This window comes from Dipodomys ordii, unplaced genomic scaffold, assembly GCF_000151885.1.
Source record: "Dipodomys ordii isolate 6190 unplaced genomic scaffold, Dord_2.0 Scaffold3, whole genome shotgun sequence".
In the NCBI taxonomy this organism is placed as follows: domain Eukaryota; kingdom Metazoa; phylum Chordata; class Mammalia; order Rodentia; family Heteromyidae; genus Dipodomys; species Dipodomys ordii.
In genome coordinates, this window is record NW_012267219.1 from 15,629,144 (window position 1) to 15,652,778 (window position 23,635).

A 23,635-nucleotide genomic window follows, 5' to 3' on the forward strand; every position below is an offset into this window, starting at 1 on the left:
GCCTTGAGCTGAAGAGCTGAGGGACAGTGCCCAGGCCCAGAGTTCAGGCCCCACAACCGGGGCCTGTAATCATGCAGAAAATCTTGGACTTGTAGCCAGGTGCCGGTGGCTCACGCCTGTAATCCTAGCTACTCAGGAGGCTGAGATCTGAGGATTGTATTCAAAGCCAGCCCGGGAAGGAAAGACCTTGAGACTCTTATCTCCAATAAGCCACCAGAAAACCGGAAGTGGTAGAGCACTCACCTTGAGCAGAGGGACAGCGCTCAAGACCAGAGTTCAAGCCCCACAACCAACAAAAAAAAAAATCTTGGACTTGTAACTACCTTAAAGATATGGCTATTTAACAGACTTTGAAATTGTGTCCTAATGCCTTAAAAGGCATTTGTCTATTAATATTTGTTGCATTTACTCATTTAAGCTTATTCCTCTATGAGTTGATTTCAGATTCATAAATTAAACCAGACATTTAAATGAACTTGGAAGAGGATCTCTCTCTCCATCCTCCATTCACCCAATCTAGTTTTCAATACACATAAAAGCAGTACCTCCTTCCAAGTATCATAGCTGCAGCCACATAAGAGACTGAGTCAGAGATATCTTGCTAAGTTGTTCTTGGATTCCTGACCCAAATAACGTGAAATAATAAACATGTTATTTTGCTAAACTTAACTTTGGGGGTCACTTGTTGTAAATAATGTAACACTGGAAAACTGAAAGAAGTTAGAAAGCTGATAGAGACAATTGTGCCAAACTTTACAAATGCTTCAGAGATTCATTTAAAATCTCCCTTAATTGAGACCTGGGTACGATGGGATGGCTCAAATCTGTAATCCTAGCTAAATGGGAGGCAGTGATCAGAAAGGTAGGTGTGTGTGTGTGTGTGTGTGTGTGTGTGTACGTGTGTACGATGGCTCATGTGTGTGTGTGTGTGTGTGTGTGTGTGTGTGTGTACGATGGCTCAAATCTGTAATCCTAGCTAAATGGGAGGCAGTGATCAGAAGGTGTGTGTGTGTGTGTCTCTCTCTCTCTTGTGTATGTGTGTGTGTGTGTGTGTCTCTCTCTCTCTCTCTGTAAGATCCCAGTCTCCTCTGTAGCTAAGCAAATAGATATGAGCCATCCAGCAAGGAGAATTGTGTTCTAAGGCCAGTCCAGACAAAAAATATCAATGAGACTCCTATCTCAACAAACAAGCCAGGCATGGTGGCACATTTTGTAATACCAGTTATGTGGGAAGCATAGGTAGGAGGCACCAATTAAAGGCTATCCCAGTTGGGGGGGGGGGGAGGGATTATATCTGAAAAATAACCTAAAGTAAAAGGGACTGAGAGTAAGGTTCAAGTGACAGAATGACTATTCAGCAATCATGATGCTGTAAGTGCAAACTCAAGTATCCCCCACCCCTAAATTTTAAAATCTTCTTGCACTGACAGTTTTCCTTGATTTACCCATAACTTTCTAAAGGAAAGTAGTGATTCTACTCATACATTCACATAGTTTGGAATATTTAGTTTCACAAGCCAGGCACATTTGAAGGTTTTAGACTTGATCTTCTATATGGAGTAAAATATTAAAAATCTTGTTTTGTTATATAGTTCTGTATTTTTTAATTAACAGCAGAGTGCAGAAAAATCACCCTTAACTTCTGAATCACCAGTAACTTCTATAATCACTATTAACTTCTGAAGATTTGCTACCAAAAATCTCCAAATGCATTTACTCTGAGTATTATATTGTCAAGTACACCTGTGTCATGATCTTAATTTTCAGTTTAAAGAACTGAATAATGATGGAAATAGACATTATCTATTCAACTAGTACAGCTGGGAAGTTCCTGCACTACTATAGGGGAGGGGACTTTAAACAAGTATTCAGGAGCAGTAAACCAAGAAGTAGTTGATTTCTAAATGTATATTGAAGGCAGAATAACAGAATTTCCAAATCTACCCAGTGGGAGCTAAGTGAAAGAAGGAATCAAGATGTGTTAAGCTCTGGGAACTGGGAACTTGGGAGGATGGAAATGACATTATCTGAGATGGAAAAGACACTAAGAGCAGCTGGGTTTTGGAACAAAATATTACAGAGTTCAGTTTGGGACAAGTTTGAAATGTCTGGTAGGTATCAAAGTGAAATGACAAGTACATCGTTGGGTATATAAGGCAGCACAGAGAGAAATTCAGGCTGCCAGAGAGAAAAAAAACCTCACATTACAATATATGTGAGTTAACCTGTATGATCATGTATGATCAGAATGCCTTAATCACTGAAGACTAAAAATCAGCACAGGATAAAAGGACACCAGAGAAACATATTACAATGGGCAAGAGAACTACGAATCAAGCCAAAACGCCAAAATCAAGTCAAAATACAATGAAAAGTCAACATGGCTTCAGAAACCTTTCCCAGAATACAGATACAAAGGCATTAAACTGGATGCCAATAAGAGCACCCTTCCCAAGTTGATTTTAAATACTGCTAATGAGAAGCAAGATATAAGTAAGTGAAGATTATATAACATTTTTGCCAAGTAACATATCATTTTAGTGAAGACTTAGTCTGCTGCACATGGCTAACCTGCACACCACAAACTTTAATCTAAATGCTTTTAGGATCTTGGTTTACTTTGGACAGTACCGTATTGTATCTGTAGAGTTAATGTGAAATTACTGATGTCAAATAACTAACTACACAAGAATCTTTTAAGATACTAAAAACTAAAGCTAGGCTTTTTGGGGGGCTTTTTTAAAGTACAAAATACTGCTAGCACCTCAAAAAAATCCAGGAACTTCTCAAGTTTGTTCAGAAAAAAAGACCATCAAGATTGGACAAAAAGGGGAACAACAGAATGGTGAGACAAAGAACCAATGCAACAGCAATATACATAAGACAATATGTTGAAAATGATCTGTACAACTTAGGGGTGGGGAGGGTGAGAAGAGGGAAAATAGGCGAAAAATGAGGGAAAAGGTAGCAAGTTTGACCAGAAACATACTTATTACCTTATGTACATAACTGTAACCCCTCTGTACATCACCTTGACAATAAAAAAAAAACAACTCAAAAAAAAGATTGGACAAAATATTGTCTTTGAAAAACTTGTCTTATTCCTTATAAAATATCCACAAGTCTTTTGAATACAATATTTATAGCCATTATCTAAATCTTTACTGATTATAAATTGTAAAAAAGTATTATATAAAAATATAATCTTGCTTTATGTCTGTTTTCTCCACCTTTTCTCCAATTAGCACAAAATACACCATTTTTTAAGAAATGATAAGGAAAAAGTAGAGGCTCATCATCATGACCTCCATCCTAAGAATCCCCTAAGACTCAATCAAACCAAAACAAATGGTTACTTTATCATACTAAAAAAAAAGAAAAACCCAAACGTGAAATCTATAGCTTTATTTCATTGTCTTTAGCACAGCATTTCCACTTTAGATATATTATTAGCTCAACTTGTCATGTGGTATGTTAAAGGAAAAGCATGAAGTTCCTATCAAGCACTGAGAAAGCTTATGGCATCTCTCCCACCAATACAAATTGACCAAGCAGTTCTCACAGAAGCAACGCTGCTGCAGCTGGTCCCAGAAATCACATTTTGAAAGGATTATACAAAACATCTCAAGGGTGCTCTGTTAGTGCTATCTTTGGCTCCCAGAATAAGAATCTTCACTGAAGAATATACAATGCAGCTGAGATCTGCTTGTTCTTAGAATGGAAGTCATCACTCTATACTTAGCTTGACTTTTTTATATTCTTGTAATTGGCTACAAAATCATATGCACATTTTATTCCTGAGTTTTACAGGAGAGGTTTTAAAGGAATACTTTTCTGGGAACTAGAGCTTATCACTGTTAGATAAGAGCATGATCTGGCCTGCTAGGTAGTTATCTTAAAATAACCAAATGCACACTTTTAATCCAACAAGTTCTACTTCAAGAATCACTGGGGTGATCATTCAAAATGTTCAAAAACATTTGTCCATAGATATTAATCATAACATGATTCACAGTAATCTAAAGTGGTTATTTTAAACTGAAAAACATCTTTTGTATATTAATTTTTAAAAGTACATTATAAAGCCGGGCGCTGGTGGCTCACGCCTGTAATCCTAGCTACTCAGGAGGCTGAGATCTGAGGATCGCGGTTCAAAGCCAGCCCGGGCAGGAGAGACCGTGAGACTCCTATCTCCAATAAACCACCAGAAAATGGGAAGTGGCGCTGTAGCTCAAGTGGTAGAGCGCTCCCCTTGAGCTGAAGAGCTGAGGGACAGCGCCCAGACCCAGAGTTCAAGCCCCACGACCGACAAAAAAAAAAAAAAAAGTACATTATAAAAGCTGGAGGCATACCTCAAGGGGTAGAATGCTTGCTTTATCAAAAAAAGGAACTGAATTCAAACCCAGTACCATAATAAAAATCCAACAAAAAACACATTACAAAGAAGTTTGTATTACATGATCTTATTTGTTTTTGTATACCTATATAAGCAAATTTTGGAAAGAAGCTACCAAAATATTAACAGTGGTTATACTCAGGAAGTAAGCAATAAACCTATTTACATTTTGGATAAAGGCAAATATTTTAAACTGATATTTTCCATCTATGCTTGCTATTTCTCAGAATGACATAAGTATCTGTTATTAAGTACAGTGGAAAATATTGTCTTAACATGAAATCCTAGAAAAATACAGAAGCATTAACATTTTAAACACAGCATCATATATTACTCACTGTCTCTTGAACTTCAGCAACTTCTGAATATGGCAAGATCTAAAGAGAAAATAAATTTTCTCAGGAGTGATTTAATCTCATGTATCTAAATCTAAAGACTGCCACAGTTTACCAAGTAAGTGGTAAAATAATCTAAGAAGTACAATTTAAAAAGAAAGGATACAGAATAATACTTTTATGCTAGAAACTGAACTCTTCAATTTTTTTCTTAAATCCTGAGACTTCAGAAAATTCTAATCAATTTTCAGCCTGTTAAATTCTCTCTGGAATGTCCTAGAATGGCTTTCAGTTTCTATTCTTCATGTATATTTTTAACGCTCTGAGCTTTTCACCAGGCAAGCCCTCTTCTCCTAAAATACTGCATTGCTATGGCTTCCCTTTTCCTATTTTCCTGCTTCTTTGTCTTTTCACTCAATAAGTGCACTGTCATGACCACTGTACAGGTACAACTACTTGTTCTTCCTCTACTGGCTTTTTTTCTGCAGATTCCACTCGTGGTTAGGCTCAATTTATCACCTTTGCCCAGGTAATTTCCAAGTCTTTTCTTCAAAACTAGCAAATCTCCAAAACATTTCTATCTGTATATTTGGTCATTTAAGTTCCAGTTCTAAAATTCTATTAACAAAGAAGGGCTTTAAGCTTGTTTTGGAAAGCATTTTTATTTCAGAAAAATAGCACAAAGTAGCTCTCTCCCCAAAACACTGCCACACTGATCTGCCCATCCTTCTTTGTCTCAGATCTAAGCCTTGAGTCATCAGACTCTCTTTTCCTCACCTAACATCCTATCAAGTCATTAAGTTCTGATTACTTTCTTTGCCTCCAGAGGTCTACCTCACATCCAATCCTTCTTCCTTTGCCATCAATACCACTTAGTCAGACCCTTATCACTGCCTTTCTCAACTCTGTTTCTCTATTGCATTAGTTTCACCCCACTTACTAATTTACAATTCCAGCTGTAGAATTCAAAAACTGGTAGATATCCTGTATGTAGCCACTGAATTCTTGTAACATGGATAATGAGACTAAAGAACTAATTTATAGTGCATTACAAGTATGTTAAAAACAATAGCAAGAAAGAAAAAAACACTTGTGTCCCTGCCTTGGGGTTCATTTTGCTTAACATCATCTTATATGGTTATATGTACATGGTTTTTTTACTTTTTTGCTTGTCCTAGACATGTACTAGTTATTCTTTTGTTTCTTTTGTATGTTCTTTCCCCACAGTATAACCCCTGTTTTCACTGTATCTGATTCTGGTGTCCTATATCTTGTATATACATTTTTATAGTTTGGGGAGAGGAAAGGATATAACAAAATGCTTAAATAAGGATACAGGTTGACCCGTTGTAACAATAAGAAGTTGAAAATGAACTTTACAATTTGGGGAGGGGGGGGCCAAGAGGGAGGAGTTGGGGAGGGAAGGGATGGTAGGGGAAAAACAAAGGAGGAGGTAACAATGCTCCAAAGGAAATGTACTCATAACCCTACTCATGTGACTGCAACCCTCTGTTCAGTATTTTTACAATAAAAAATGTATATGGGGAAAAAGACCTAATTTATAAATTTTTAATTTAGTCATATGTGGCAGATGGCTACTTAGTGGACAACTTGGGTATAACACAACTAACTCTTCCCCAATTGAATATAATTGATTACTCGCTCTCTTTGCCATGGTGATGACTCTTCTTGAAATTCTCTCCTTCCTTTCTTTCCAAAGTATTTGCTACCCTTGCTCTGTTTCTACTTGGTGCTCTTCAAATACTGGCCCTTGTTTCCCCAAGGTTGTATCCTAGATCTCTTTTATGCCTATCCAACATGTTTACCACCCCTATGATTCCACTGACTTGTGCTCAAGCTCAACTCACCACTAACTTCCTGAATGAGTGTCCTCACTTTAATCTATACTGAGCTGCAACACTATCTATCATTTCTTCCTTTTAGCCTTTCCTTTTCCATTAACTTCAGAGTTCCACTTTTTATATAAAGTAACTCGATTTTCTTTCTTAAAATGTCAATTGTTTAAGGTTTACAATAGCAATGTTCAAACGTTAAGATCTCAAATCTGTTTATACTCTAAGAAAGTATCGAGGACTCCAAACAGCTGGTGTTCATATACTGTTGTTCATTGTACTTACATAATTTTTCTGATTTAAGTGAAAAATTCACTTCCTTTACTACCTATCTCAGCTAAGTAGTCAAGGTAACAACAAAACGTGCAATGTTTTGCTGACAGTATATAACCTTAGCTTGTGGAAAAAGTGGTATTTTACTTCTGTGATCTCTCTTCCTAATACTTCTAAGCCCATTCTTTTCATGAGAAAAGTATCAGACAAGTTTCAGATGGGAGACACTGTATAAAATACCTGACTGCCAAAACTGTTAAAGTTTAGTAAAAATGAGGTAAATAAAACTAAGTGACAGAGTCTCAAAGAATCTTAACTAGCTTAATGTGGCATTATGGATTAAGACCCTGAAAAAACAACAAAGAGATAAAACTAAGAAAAATCTGAAAAAAACATGAACTTCAGTTAGTAATAAAATAATACGGATTCATTAATTATATAAAATGCACCATATGTTAATAAAATGGTAAGGGGAAAGTGGGAACACATTATATAGAGCTCTGTACAAACTTTTATAATTTCTCTGTAAACCTAAAACTTCTAAAAGAAAGTTTATTTTAAAAATAAAAATATGGAGAGTGTAGAGGAGGTAAGATAAATTGAAATACATTGAAAATATGTGGAAATTAAACAATGAAATAATGTATGTACACTAAAAATACAAAGATGCTATCACTAACATGATAAATATTAAAATAAGACATTAAGCTACATTAAGACTATTTATAATAGAGAACAAAAATAGCAACATTTAATTCTAACTCAAAATACTTGATATAACAGAAATTGAGACAGCTCCACTAGTTGTCATGTATACTTGCATAAGTACCACAATGTTGCCAGGTGTTATATAGTGCCAGGTTTCTTAGACTATGATGTTAAAGCTTTCAATAAACTTTAATAACAGTTTTACTTTATGATCTGAATAGTTATCAGTAACAGTACGTATGTAAGAAACAATTTCAGAAAATGAGTCATCTCTAGGGAAATATTCATTGATTACAGTCTAAGAACTCAGAACTAAACCATCTGACAGTAAGGATCCTTACACTTTAGAAATTATTCAATTGGAATTCAAATCTTGAAAGATTTTCTAAATTGAGAACCACTTGTGAATACTACAAAGTATTTTCTTCTGAAGTCATTTATATAATTTTAATACAATAAAAGATTTTGTATTCCAAATAATCTTAATAAAGCAGTTTGCTCTAGTAGTAGAAATACTTGAACAAAAATAATGACAATTTAAGTTGAGGAATATATTCCATTTTTTAATTTAAAAAGGTACCTCTAGTTCAAATTATTCATAAAAGTTTGACTAAGCCAGGCTTTGGTGGCTTAGGATGCTGAGATCTGAGGGTCACAGTTCGAAGCCAAACTGGGCAGGAAAGTCTGTGAGACTCTTTTTTTTTTTGGGGGGGGGAGGTAAGGGTCCAGTCGTGGGGCCTGAACTCTGGGCCTGGGCGCCATGCCTCAGTTCTTCATCTCAAGGCTAGCACTCTACCACTTGAACCACAATGCCACTTCCGCCTTTTTTTCTTTTTTGCTTATGTGGTGCTGAGGAATCGAACCCAGGGCCTCAGGCATGCAAGGCAAGTGCTCTACCACTGAGCCAGCTTCCCAGCCCTGTCTGTGAGACTCTTATCTCCAATAAACTACTCAGAAAAAGACAGAATTTGTGCTGTGGCTCAAGCAGTAGAGTGGTAGCCTTGAGTACAAAGAAGCTCAGGAACAATATGCAAGCCTGAATTCAAGCACCAGGACCAGCAAAAAAAAAATAGTGCATTGCTAGGCGCCAGTGGCTCACGCCTGTAATCCTAGCTACTCAGGAAGCTGAGATCGGAGGATCATGGTGGTTCAAAGCTAGCCTGGACAGGAAAGTCCATGAGACTCTTATCTCCAATTAACCACCAGAAAACCGGAAGAGGTGCTGTGGTTCAAGTGGTAGAGTGCTTGCCTTGAGCTGAAAAGCTGAGGGACAGCACCCAGGCCCAGAGTTCAAGCTCCACGACTGACCAACAAAACAAAAAACAAAAAAAAACAATGTGACTCTAACAGCATCTAAAGCATTTCTTGGTAGATATTTTCTAAAATGATTTGAGTTCTAGCTCTTGAAAAATATTTTAATACATTTATTAAATGTACACTTGTATCCTGAAGTGTATGTTTTTCAGTACAACTTAAGACAAGCAACACTAACATGATGGAATTATGTACAAGCAAAATAACAAAATGATCAAGTGAATTTAAAGAGAATTAACTTATTTGCAAGAACAAAACTAAACAGACCAATGTCAGTGTGGGGGGGGAGGGGGGAGAAGGATTGGGACTGGGGGGAGGGGGGAGGCTGGGAAGGGATGTGAAAAGAAAAAAAAATAATAATAAAAAAATCAATAAAAATAAAATAAACAGACACTGCTTAGTCCAAGCTTTCATGACTTCACATCAAGACTACTGAAATTGTCTCTGAATATATTTAGATCTCTCTCATCCAAATCATTTTGTATCCTACTTTGGCATTCATTTAGCCTATTCTCATAAAAATATTAAATAACTTACCATTATCTATATAATCAAGTCCAAAATTCCTCACTCTGGCACTTAAAAGAATTCCATAAATTTGTCCTGCCAAGTCAATCATTATTCCCATAAGCATCACTCCCTTCCAACATTTATTCTTTTTTTTTCTATTTGTCTTATCCTAAACTTTAAGCATTATTCTTGACTCCTACTATTCTCCATCCTGTAGGATAATCCCTACTTTCTTGTAGTATTCAAAGTCTATATTCTCTGAAGAATGCTTTTCCTGTTACTCTAATATACATCAATCACCCACTTTGCCCAATCTTCTAGCTTCTAATTTTACAGAGATTAAGATTAACAGTAATAGTTATATCAACAATAACATAGTAGCTTTTATTTAATAGATAATTTGTGTGGCAATGTATAAGAAAAAAATACATCTTTTAAAGATGTATTTTTGACCTAATACTAATCTGGGAAATAGATATATCATAATCGCCTTTATTGAATAGGAAATCTGAAGAGTTCAAAGAATTACCCAAGTTATACAACTAAGTGAAAGAGCTCAAGAGCTCTTATACAGCCCATGCTCTTAAACCATCTCTTTCAGATCTAAATAGCAACTAGCTTAGGTAATACAGTCCAAAGGTGATACTTTATAAATTGTTAACTCACAAGTAGCCCTCAACATTAGTTTCAAATGCTGAAAATTTCTGTAATTTATGCTAAAAGATTTATGTTATTTGAAATTTGTTTTCATTACTTTAAAACATCTTTGTTCCAGGCTGGGAAGGTGGCTCAGTGGTAGAGCGCTTGCCTTGCATGCCTGAGGCCTTGGGTTCGATTCCTCAGCACCACATAAAGAAAAAAGAAAAAAGCCAGAAGTGGTGCTGTGGCTCAAGTGGTAGAACGCTAGCCTTGAACTGAAGAGCTGAAAGACAGCACCCAGGCCCAGAGTTCAGGCCCCACGACCAGACCCCCCCCCAAAAAAATTTTTTTTTTAAATTAAATAAAATAAAACATCTTTGTTCCAACTTCTCAGGGTTTAGAAAAAAAATCAGAAAAAGTTGATTAATACTTGCCTAAGTATTCTCATGTGGAAATTAATACTATATTCTTAGATATGGACTTTTAAAAAGTTACAATAAATTTTAAGTGATCCTATTTAGAAACAAGAGGTATGTACAGTCAATGTCTTAGGTTGAATATTCAGAAACAGACATCTTAGTTCTACCACATAAGTCATAAGGAGATAATTACTCTCCCATATTCTGATTTTAAATAATAGTGAAAATAGATATATCTACCTTTAATGGCTATTATAAGGACACTCTAATGAAATACATACTTAGGAAACCGCAACTGCTTTTATTATTGTGGGTTTTGTTTTTGTTTTGTCAATTATGGAGCGTAAACTCTGGGCCTGGGCACTGACCCTCAGTTCTTCAGCTCAAGGCTAGCATTCTACCGCTTGAGCCACAGCGTCACTTCCAGTTTTCTGAGTGGTTTATTGGAGATGAGAATCTAAGGGACTTTCTTGCCCAGGCTAGCTCTGAACCGTGATCCTCAGATCTCAGCCTCCTGAGTAGCTAGGATTACAGGCAAGAGCCACTGGTGCCTGGCTATTGTGTTTTTTTAAGTGAAAGCACTCTAGCCACTTAGCTACACTCTCTAGTCTTATTTCTGACATTAAATTATCACTAAGAACCAAAAATAAGAACCAGAAAGAGTCTAATTGAGGCTTTTCTACGGGAAGGGTCATGCTGGAAATTCCTTGCATTGTTACACACCCTTTTTTTTTTTTTTTTTTTTTTGTCGGTCGTGGGGCTTGAACTCTGGGCCTGGGCACTGTCCTTCAGCTCTTCAGCTCAAGGCGAGCGCTCTACCACTTAAGCTACAGTGCCACTTCCGGTTTTCTGGTGGTTTACTGGAGATAGGAGTCTCACAGTCTCTCCTGCCCGGGCTGGCTTTGAACCGCGATCCTCAGATCTCAGCCTCCTGAGTAGCTAGGATTACAGGCGTGAGCCACCAGCGCCAGGCTTTACACACCCTTTTCACTCCCAGCTGACACTCTACTGCTTGGCCCACGCTCCTACTTCCTGCTTTTGCTAGTTAACTAGAGTTAACAGTCTTGCTGGTTTGTCTCTCCTGACTGGCTTCAAACTAAGATCCTCAGATCTCAGTCTTCCAAATAGCAGGAATTTCAGGGGTGAGCCAGGAGGAGCCAGCAAGTCCAATAGCTTTTAAAAAGATGGTACGTAGCTGGACACTGGTGGCATACTCCTATAATCGTAGCTACTCAGGAGGCTGAAATCTGAGGATCACAGATCCAAGCCAGCCCAGGCAGGAAACTGAGATTCTTATCTCCAATAAACTATTCAAAAAAGCCAGAAGTGGAGCTGTGGCTCAAGTGGTAGAGCACTTGCCTTGAGAGAAGCTCAGAGACAGCCCAGACCCAGAGTTCAAGTCCCAGGACAGGCAAAAAAAAAAAAAAAAAGATATGTGATCAACATCATGTTCTAAAGATAACGCTTATTTACTTTCTCTGAAATTTATAGTAAAAATAAAATAACCTGCCATTCATTTTCCATTTATGCTCATGATAACAGTAAACTTAATAATTAGCCAAGTTATTTTTAAGCATATTCTATTCTCTATTAACAAACCTTTATCTAGTTAACTTCTTTTTTTGGTTATATAAGATACAAACAAGTTTGACCCAGAAATTTAAAAAAGGTTGGGACCAAGTTAGTACATGTCAGCAAAATTGCATTTTGCTATTAATCATTACACTATTCTCCGCTGGCAGCTGAACAAAGGACAGCCACTAAATTAAGATTTATAAATGACTCAATACAATAGTGACTTTATATGCCAAAATGAAAGTTGGCCTCTGCTTAATTCAGACAACACAAATTTGTCAAAGAACCTATCATCTCACAAATGACAAAATTTCTACTAGTTGACTAAATTTTACTGAAAGGCACCCTTGCTTTAGCTAACAGAACCATTCCTAATAGTCTATAAACCAATATTTAATGGAAGCACTAATCATACAGTAAGAGAATCGAAAGCTACATCATTTTAGAGCAAAATCTTTTTGTACAAGTACAAATCATCATTGAATTCATCTCAGTTGTATTTTTTTAATCTACTGGGTAATGTATACTGTGCATACCCTACTTACTTATTTTTATGTCTGAATATAATTGAATCACAAGGTAGCAATGTTTATTAAATCTTAGAAATTCTACAGAAAGAACAGACATGGCAATTGATCTTAATTTATAAATAGTTTAAATGTGTCATTTACTGTGCTACACACATAACTGGCTCACAATTTGAGATTTGGAGGCATTTAATTTCCTCTACTATTCTTTGATTTCACTATAGACAAAAAGGTTGGGGGAAAACAAACACAAACTATTAATTCAGTATACCTGACAAATACAAATGGGAAGGTAAAGAGACCAGAGAGTGACAGAGAGCAAAACTCAGAAAATTGTCTGGTTGTGTTTGTGTACCAACAAGTTATAAACTATCTGCAATTCTGTCAACACAGGAGTTCAAGCATTATCTTTATTTTTTAAATACTTTTTAAAGTTCTGGGGCTTGAAATCAGACTGGGCTTTTCCCCTCAAGGCTAATAGTGTTCTATCACTTGAGCCACAGCTCACTTCCAGCTTTTTGCTGCTTAATTAGAGAAAAGAGTCTCTTGACTTTCTCTGGGCTGGCTCCTAACCACGCCTCTCAGAACTCAACTCCTAAGTAGCTAGAATTATAGGCATGAGTCACTAGCACTTGGCCTTTAAAAATACATTTTGAAAATTTGATATCAATATATTTTATTAAAGTCATAGCATATATCAGAAAGTCTACAACTGTAAGTGATATAGTTCTATATTATACTATATTTGAACTACTCACCGAAGTTCGGTCAGGTTCTCCATCTGATAAACCTGTCTCCATAATGGAAGAAGATAGGCTTATGCTCTTTCCATCAACATTTAGTCATCCTGTATGTCTGGAAACCCTAGAAGAAGAAGTTTGGATTAAGACTGATACAAAATTATGAAATATGGAAAATAAACTATTAAGTATATTAATATATCAATGTATAATAGTCTATTAAGATAAACTAATTAGTATATTAGAAAGTAAAATAGTGATGGCTGAGAAGGAAATAAAAAAGAAAAAGTATTCTCCTAAAAAGGATAGCTAAGTAGGATAAGCTAGTAAGATTTCTACAAAATGAAAACATGCTTAAAATTTCAATTTTACCTACTATTAATAAAATGCAATTAGTTTTCATTATCACATTGGTGAAAAACAAAAGGCATGCAAACCTCCAACATGATCTATGTTCTCATACTTTTGTGCATGTTTTCTACCTATGATGTAGTTCTTTCTAGCATATGATGATAATGAAAAGCTTTACTTTTGTATTAAGAATTTGTCCTGTCAGTCCTTCCATTGTCCATTTGCTCAAATTTTTCTTACTATTAATAAGCCCTTTTTCAGTTCATATATCATATATTCCTTTTTTCTCCTCCTCTTCTGTCATCCTTTAAAAATTAAAAATCATCCTTAGTTTGCTGACATCTGTCTTGCTGAACTTTGCCATAATATTAATCTCCTTTATCTCTACTGAGAGATTTCTTCTTAGTGTTTACACATTCAAATTCTCTATTTGGTTCCCCTGTCTTCATAACTGACATACAGGAAGAGAAACTATTGGTTCTCCATCTGTGTGTGTGAGTATGGATATACAAGTAAGACAGATACACTGACACACATAGATAGCTTTGGATGTCATTTTAATGTTTTCCTGGCTTTATTCCAATTTATAATTAAAATAAATGCAGTGCATTTCTTCACTCTCATTTTCTGGAAAAAAATGTACTCCCTCAATACAATTTTCACTTAACTAAATCTTACTTTTAAAAAAACATTTAAATTAGGAAGATACATAGCAAACTACAGTGCATAATTTAAGAATGATTTTTTTTTTTGGGCTGGGAAGGTGGTTCAGTGGTAGAGGGCTTGCCTTGCATGCCTGAGGCCCTGGGTTCAATTCCTCAGCACCACATAAGCAAAAAGAAAAAAGCTGGAAGTGGCACTGTGGCTCAAGTGGTAGAGGGACAGCGCCCTGGCCCAGAGTTCAAGCCCCACGACCGGACCCAAAAAAAAAAAAAAAAAGAATGATTTTTTTTTACATTTTTAAGGGATTATTAGAGAAAAAAAGGGGAATAGAATGAGACAAGAGAGAGCCCATAGGTAGTCTAAAAAGCCTGAAATATTTACTGATTGACATGTGATTGTTTATCACACAGTAGTCTCAATGGAGGAGGGCCTTAGTGTTCAAATGGACAGATTGGCCCATTCTATACTAGAGCAATTTTTCCATGAACAGAGTAGCCATTGGACATCAGAAATATTGAATTTGAATCCTCTTACTTAAAGAGCCTATCTCCAAATATAGTTCTATTCTAAGGTGCTGGGGGTTAGAATTTCATTAGAAATATGAGGGAGGGGCTGGGAAAGTGGTGGTAGAGTGCTTGCCTTGCATGCCTGAGGCCCTGGGTTCAATTCCTCAGCACCACATAAGCAAAAAAAAAAAAAAAAAAGCTGGAAGTGGTGCTGTGGCTCAAGTGGTAGAACGCTAGCCTTGAGCTGAAGAGCTGAGGGACAGCGCCCAGGCCCAGAGTTCAGGCCCCACAACCAAACCCCCCCCCCACCAAAAAAAAAAAAAAAGAAATATGAGGGAGAAACATAACCTAGCCCACAACAATGTGGTTTAAGAAGATATATATGTATATATATATATATATATGAATTATGATGGTTAATTTTATTATGAATTTGGCTAAGCTATGATGCCCAGATGTTGAGTCAAATACCAAATATAACTATGTTGCTAAGACAGTATATTTTTAGTTGTATTAACATTTAAATCAGCAGTCAGGGTAAAGCAGGTTAATCGCCATAACGTGAGTGGGTGGCATCCAATACATTGAAGGCTTTAAAAAAAATAGAAAAGAAAAAAAATAGAAAAAGAAAACTGAGATTATCCTAAAGGAATTCTGCTTCTAGACTGCCTTGAAATTTAAGATTTCAATATCAACTCTTCCCTGAGTTTCTACCGGTCTGCCCTGCAAATGTTGAATATGCTAGCCCCAATAATGTCATGTGCCAGTTCCTTAAAATAATCAATCTCCTTCTTTATCTATACATTCACACATATTCACCCTTCCTAATGGCTCAGTTTTTCTGTAGAACCCTGACTAATAACAAACCAGTAAACATGTATTCATTTCTACTATTTAAGTACAGATATATTCATTTAACCATTCATTTCTCACTGCCTTCTGCGATCTTCTGTTTGTCAACAAAGGTAAAAATATGAAAACTTCACTTGGCAAAAATATTGTTGCCTCTGCAGTTCTAAAAGTGATTTACATTTGACCAATGTAATGTATTGCACAATATTTGGAAGGTAAAAAAGAGACAAAAAGCAGATCTTCTCATGGCAGTGGACATGCGGACTTTGTCAAACATGAAGTTTTGCACCAACCACCAAATATTTTCCTGTCAGCTACTCAGCTGGTAATGCCAGGTAACTAGAATTATTAGCACCAATGACAAACCTGAATCCATCCTATTTCCACAGAAAAGCATTTATCCTTGCCTCCAGATAATACATTTATCAGTATCTAATTCCTTTTGTTAGTTTTTCTTTAGCTTCTGCAGTAATTTGTTTCCTCAAACAATATGATCTGACAAATTTTCAATAATTAATTTTAATAAATTTTAAATTAATTTTCAATCAACATACTAAAGAGCAATCATTACAAAGAAGGAAAACTAAGCAGGAAGGGGCTATCTCACATGTCACAAGAATTGGGGAGAATTTCAGATATGGTAACCTGGAAAAACCTTTAGGCCTTTAACTTATCTTGGTGTGACTCTGAGCCATGGATCTCAGTAACAGAAGGGTGAACCACAAAACTACTCAGCTAGAAATGGAAACAGCAAATACAAAGACACCAAGGAAGAAGCATTAAAAACAGCAAGGAGATTAGCATAGCATATAGAAAGAGGAAAATGATGAAAAACGGTAATTAACCTTCAAAATGTAGAGTCTGGTAGACTTAAGATTTTAACTGTGAATAATATGGGAAGCAACTTTTGAGAAGTCAAGACATGAAAGGATCTAACTTGCACAGAGTCATTCTGGCTGCTGAGAACAGATTAGAAATTAGAAAGCTACTGCTATACTCCAGGCAAGAGACATTGGTGGAACTCACCAGAAAGTAGATGTGTTTTTCAACTATCAGGTTTATTCTATATCATGCTATATAAAAAGCAAAGGAAACATACCCAAAGTAAAAAAAAAATCATAATATGACTAACTAAAAACAGGGAGCAGGAAAAGGAAATAAAAGAATGAACTGAAAGATAAGTGAACTAAATTGCTCATCTCTGTGAGGAGCTGAAACACTGCCTAATAAAAACAAAAAATCCTAAAAGACAAAAGTCTTTAAGTAATAAAAAAAAAAATCGAGGATAATGAAAACCTATTGTCTGTGTGTGTGTGTGTGTGTGTATGTGTATCTGTGCGCACACACACACACACACACACACACACAAGCAAATACTGGGGATTTTTGTGTATATGCATAGTTAATTGGGAGATAAAAGTCTCATGGACTTTCTTGCCTAGGCTGGCTTCAAATGCAATTCTCAGATCTCGGCCTCCTGAATCGCTAGGATTATAGGGTTGAGCCACTGGCGCTTGCTTTCTTCTTCTTCTTCTCTTTTTTTTTTTAAATGAGAGCATATTGCTTGTATAATAACAAAAAACATTTAATCATTTTTTGTAAAATTATACTATATACCAGCACCCTAAAGGCTCATTTCTTGAAATTGTGTAGCTAAAAACTGGGCCTGTATCTTAATCTAAATGCAATTACTAGATAAATTCAAACTTTATAAAAGACCATGTTCTTGTTTTTGCTATCTATACCATATCCATACTTCAGACACTGTCTGGAGAACAGGTTCTTCATTGTCTATACTTAACCTAACAAAGTCTCTAAAAAAAAGTACTTTTTCAAAACAATTCTGTATTTTAGACTTGAATCAGCAACAGAGATAAGAAAAAGGAGCACCTACTAAGCACAGCTGAGAGGACTAACACATGTCATTTAAGAAAACAACTTAATAAGGCTATACTGAATGAATGATTGTTAACTCTTAAGGGAAAAAGTGGTACAAAATTGGTTTATAGTTTCCAATATGCCACAGAAGTTTGTAACAAAATCAGAAATTCTCAAAAGCAGAAGTCCTGTTCACTGAATAAGGTAACCTTTAAGGAATAATATTTTTATTAGTGTAATATAATAATATATCACTTCTCACTAAGATTAAATTCAATAATCAATTTTATTTAAATTTTTATTTAACAAAAAATAAGAGATTTGGTTTATCAAGTCTGACCTAATCTACAGTATCTATAGTAGGTTAAACCTTATAGTAGGATTTACTTATATACTTATACAGATATGAGTTTCCAAATATCAAGCTAATATCAACACCCATTTTGACAGAAAAAATATTGCTTAATTAAGCTAATCAAATGACTTTAATAAAAATTATTGCAAAATCACACAATTTTTTTACCTCTTTGTACAGACACAACCACCTGAACAATGTTTATAAATAATGTTTATAAATAATATAACCTTTATTGTTTTATATTTTTGGTGGGACTGGGTTTGTTAGGGCACTCAGGCACCCTATCACTTAAGCCATGGCCCCATTCCTTTTTGCTTATTTTTCAGATAGGCTCTTGTGCTTTGATCCTAGGCCAGCTTTCTTGCTTCCCTCCTTGTAGCTAGAATTACATAAGGCTTTAAATCAGAGAGAATGAAAACTGGACAATCATCTTCCTAGGCCATACCTAAAATAATGACTTATGTTTAACTAAGTTAATAGGGCTGATGAAGGTAAGCAGGTTTAGAGGCTGAAAAAAAAAAGGGACTAGTTAGCTTCTAGAGCATTCTGTTGGGAAAGACTGAAAGACACTGAAATGGGCAAAAAATTACTGGGTATCCTGCCTAACATAATGAATACCAAAATAAAATTCATCTCCACCTCCTCTTGTTTCTTAGCTATTTTATATTTCTGTCAATTGTACAATATTGATAGTAATACAAATGTTCTTACAGAAATAAAAATTATTTTCTGTGAAAAAAATTATTGCAAAATAGGGGTTGAGGATGCAGCTCAAGTGCAGTAAAGCACTTGCCTAACATTAATAAGATCCTGGTTTCAGTCCCCAACACCATATAGACAAAAAAAAAATTACAAACCAATGTAACATATATTCCTCAGCATATTTTAGCACCTATAAATAATGTAATTATTTTAATAACAATAACAAAAAAGCAACAGTAATGGGCATGATACTGGAAGACCAAGAGACAAGCAAAAAAAGCTGAGAAACTGATGGACATTAGCTAGAAGGAGTGTATGGATCCCAGTTAATAAATAATATTAGGTTAAACTTTAGATAGATACATAGTTGAGGAAAATATTCAGCCAAGAAGAACAAAATGAGCTAATAAAACCAAATCTCAGAGAGAAGGGATAAAAGTACAATAAATGCTCCCTCCACTGATGTTTATCTTCTCTCCTGTCCCATGTCCAAGGCAGGAAACAAGGGATTCAAACCCTAACCCCCTCCCTCCCTCTGCCAGTAGGATTGGGCGTTATGTATTGTGTGGGTTTTTGTGTTATGAAATTAAAAGCATGCAAAATAAAAGATGGAGTATTATACAAAAAAGTACAATAAATGTCCTAAATATATAAAGATAGCGGGGGGGGGGGGAGGCTAGATGGTTCCACTTATCTTGATTAATCTTGATCAGAGAGATAACTGAAAAAGCAGTCTCCTTAGGTCGAAAAACGGAACTTTACAACTTTGGGGGGGGGGATGAGAAGATGGGAAGGAGAAACAAAGGAGGAGGCAACAATGCTTGATAAGAATTGTAACCCCTCTGTATGGTATTTTCACAATAAAAAAAGGAAAAATAAATAAATAAATAATAAGTATATCTAAAAAAAAAAAGAAAAAGCAGTCTTCTAAAAAAATCAATACATAAAGCCCTCATTAAAACAGCATTTTTCCACTTCTTTATAAATGGTACAATATCATTCTTTCTAATGGATGAGTAATACCACCTTTTCTTGATCAATTCCTACACTGAGGGGTGCCCAGGCTGATTCCATACCTTGACTGTGGTGAGTAATACTGCAATGAATATGATTGTGCTGGTAGGCTTTACTGTTTGTAATCTCTTGGATAAATGCCCAGGAGTAGAATTGTTTTATCATAGGGTTCTATGTTTAAGTTTTTGAGGGACCTCCATATTGCCTTCCAGAGTGGTTGAACAAGTTTACATTCAAACAGTGTATTAGGGTTCCCTCTTAGTCAGCCTCACCAGCATCTAACATCATTTGTTCTCTTGATAAAGGCCCATTCTTAGTGGGGTGAGGCAGAATCTCAATGTCATTTTGATTTGCATTCCTTATTGGCCAGATATGTTGAACATTTCTTCATGTGTCTGTTGGCCATTCTAATTTCTTCATCTGAGAAGAATCAGGCCCAGAGACACAAACAATGCATGTTTTCCTTTATATGTGGAAGCTAGACTTAGTAATGAAATTATAAGTAAATTTGTTGGGTGGTATGCAACTGTTTTCAAATGCATTAACTGAAATACAATAGATTCAAGGGAGAACTCAAATAGCATAATCCCTTAGAAAGATAAAGTCAAAGTTCAGCAAAATAAAACACCAGGAAGCAAGTATTCAAAAGGGGTGGGATGGGGTCAAGGAGAAAGGGGTAAGGGTAGACAAATGAAGAGAAGAAAGGAAGACTGCAGTCAAGAATCCATTGTATATCCTCCAAAATTATGAAGAATGAGGGAAGGGGTAGTTAGGGAAAGGATGGTTGAGAAATGTTGAACAGGGCGATACTGATCAAGATATATTATATTCATAAACAGTTTTGTTAATGGTAATCCCTTTATACAACAACTGAAATAAAAATAGAAAACAGCTTCTTAAAAACAGCTAATAGTTACATTAATGAGCATACAGAGCATCTATTTAACAAACTCATTATAACCTAGTTCCCATTTTCTCAAATGCATGTCTACTGGAATAGTAAAATGTAATAAATTACCTAAATTCTGAACTACAAAGGTATGTAAATACGTTTTATGCCTCCAAATTTCACAAATATATTCTTATAATACAAGCATTATTTTAGATAAGTAGATAGACAGACAGACAGATAGATAGATAGATCAATACTAATCATTCATCCAAAGGACAATGGTTAATTTTAAAGAACACAAAAGTAAACTAAAGACTGAAGACTCATTTGATCTGTTGGTTTGTAAGTATATATTACTAACACAAAGTATAGCCAAAACTCTATCACTGGCACTGGTCCCCTAAGAAAAACCAGAATGCTAGTCTAAATTCTATGAAAAGTAAGAAATCACTAGTATCCAGATTCTAGCAATATAAAAATTAACATATAATCCCCATCATCTCAGGAAAAACCACTTAGTATACATATTTCATAAAATTCACTACCCATAAATACCTACTGTTGCCTCACTGTTCATTACACATCACTCTGTAATGGTTAAAACACATCCCTCTGTGTTGATAATGAGGTATACAACTTATGGGTGAGGGTGGGAGGGAAAAACTGAAAGAGATCAATGGAAAGAGTGACAGGACCCAAAAAGAAATGTACTCTTTACCTGAATTATGTAACTGTAACCCCTCTGTACATTACTTTTATAGTAACAATAAAAATAAATAAAAACATTTACAGTCTCCATGGCTATACAAATATCTAAAAAATAAATCTACAAAAATACATTAATGAAGTATCATTTACTTTTAGTCTAGATTCTGAACATACCATAAACCATTAAACCTCATTCCTGGCTCAGGTAAGTTGGAATAATTCCAGGAAAAAATGAAGTAAACTGACTAGTGTAATACAACGCACTGAGTCTTACAACAAAGGTATTTGCATCGTGTTACCTGTCAACACACAGGATACTAAATCTAGAATTATAAGTGATAAAGTGAAGAAAAAAACCTTTTTGGGGCTCTTTTATATTAAAAAATACCATAGTAGATATATATTTTAAATACCAAGATTACTTCAGGAACTATCATAAGCCAGGCACCAGTGGCTCATGCCTGTAATCCTAGCTACTCAGGAGGCTGAGATCTAAGGATCATAGTTCATAGCCAGCCCTTGCAGGCCGTGAGACTCTAATTTCCAATAAACCATCAGAAAACCATAAGTAGCACTATGGCTAGCCTTGAGGTGAAGGGCTCAGGGACAGCGCTCAGGCCCAGAGTTCAAGCCCCATGACTACCCAAAAAAAAAAAAAAGTAACTATTATAATTTTTTTAACCTAAAGGACTTAATTTACACTATTTATTTTTGCTTTTCCTTTTTCTCTCCTCCCCTGTTTCTCTTTGTGGTAGGAAAGAGAGGAGGGCTATAAATTTCTTTTTTTTAACATTCATTTATTTATTAAGACTTAGTCACAAGCAAACCTGATCTCCTAATACATATATAATGCTCCAAAAGAATGAGAACTGAAGTAATTTCAAATAATTATGGAGTTTATAACTTAAAGGAAGTATGTGCATAAAACAGATAAGACTACAGAGAATTGACAAGTAATAAAATCTGGTTGCAGTAAGATTCTGTGAGATATACACATAAATCATACATTTTATAGTTAAATATATAAAAATGTATTTATGGTTTATAGAACACAATTTAAAAATATTCTAAAATCAAGGTAATTTGTAGAAAGAATTCTTAGTATACATTCATACTTCCCTTCTCAAACAAGGATAAGAAATGTTATTCTAAAGTAAGACAGCTTCATATTTATTGTTCTGTTGTGCCATTCCTAAGGTTGAACTCTAAGAGTGTAGGTGCTGTCCCTGAACTTTTTTTGCACAAGGCTAGTGAACTACCACTTGGGCCATATCTCCATGTCTAGCTTTTCCTACTTCTGGTGGCTACACTGAGATAAGAGATTCATAGACTTTACTGCCCGGGCTGGATTTGAACTATGATCTTCACACCTTAGCCTCCTGAATATCAAGGATTACAGTTATTAAGCACCAGAACCTGGCCTTTCAATTACTTCTTAATACATTAAGCTAAGCTGGGCACTAGTGGCCCATACCCATAATATCTTCTCAGGAAGCTGAGTCCCAAGGATTGCAAGTATGAAGCCAGCCTGGGCAGGAAAGTCCACGTGAATCTTACCTCCAACTAACTACCAAAACACCATAATTGGACCTGTGGCTCAAGTGATACAGCACTGACACTAAGCACAAAAGCTCAGGAACAGCACCCAATCCCTAATCAAGCTCCAAAGCTGACACCAAAGAAAAGAGGGGTAGAGGAGAGGGAGAGAGGGAGGGAGGAAAGGGAGAAGTGGGAGAGGGACAGACAGACAGAAAGAAGGAGGAAGACAAGGAAGGAGAGAGGGAGGGAGGAAAGAAGAGGGAGGAAGGGAAAGGAAGAGCGAAAGAGGGAGAGAGGGCGGGGTGTGGAAGAGGGGGAGAGAGAGAGGGAGGGAGGAAGAGAGAGTGAGGAGAGGGAGAGGGAGAGAAAAATTCCATTTCTCTTCTGGCACGAAGATGTTACCTCTCTGTACACTCTAAGTTCTTAAGATGCAGAACCAATGACACTGTATTTCTAACTTTCAGGTTATCCATCTGCCTTCCCCAGGACATCCATTAGCCTCATGCTGAGTACCATGTGTACCAAGCACTGTCCTACAGCAGTGTCCTACCCTCTGGAGAATCAAAGTAATGGATCTTACATAAGGTCATAGGAAGCTCATCTTAGGAAATGAAGGTTAAGCTGAGATCAAAAGGCCAAATGACAGAAAGCTAAACAAAGACTGGCAAGTGAATAGAAATAACTGGTAGGCAGTCACTTATATTCTTCGTTTTCAGTAGCAATACATGGCAATAGGAAACACATTCCAGTGGTAATAATGAGATGATGTAGATGGAAAAAATCAAATCAAGATAAGAGCAGATCTTTTTACTCCACTTTATGGATCTGACAAACTCATATTCAATATGCTACTTAAATTGGCCTTTTTTAAAAAAGATTTTTT

The 23,635-nt window shown here is 35.9% G+C and overlaps 1 protein-coding gene across 1 annotated transcript in view; it reads right to left on the minus strand.

Annotated features, from left to right (window-relative positions):
* The window catches only part of Osbpl8 (oxysterol binding protein-like 8), a 142,859-nt gene that overhangs the window by 79,659 nt on the left and 39,565 nt on the right, over positions 1-23,635 (minus strand). Inside the window, exons 2-3 of the mRNA XM_013018747.1 lie at positions 13,308-13,413; positions 4,735-4,773 (exon numbers count right to left, since the gene is read on the minus strand). Coding sequence (XP_012874201.1) covers positions 4,735-4,773; positions 13,308-13,349 — 81 coding nt within the window. The 5' untranslated portion in view covers positions 13,350-13,413. The remainder of the gene's footprint in view (positions 1-4,734; positions 4,774-13,307; positions 13,414-23,635) is intronic.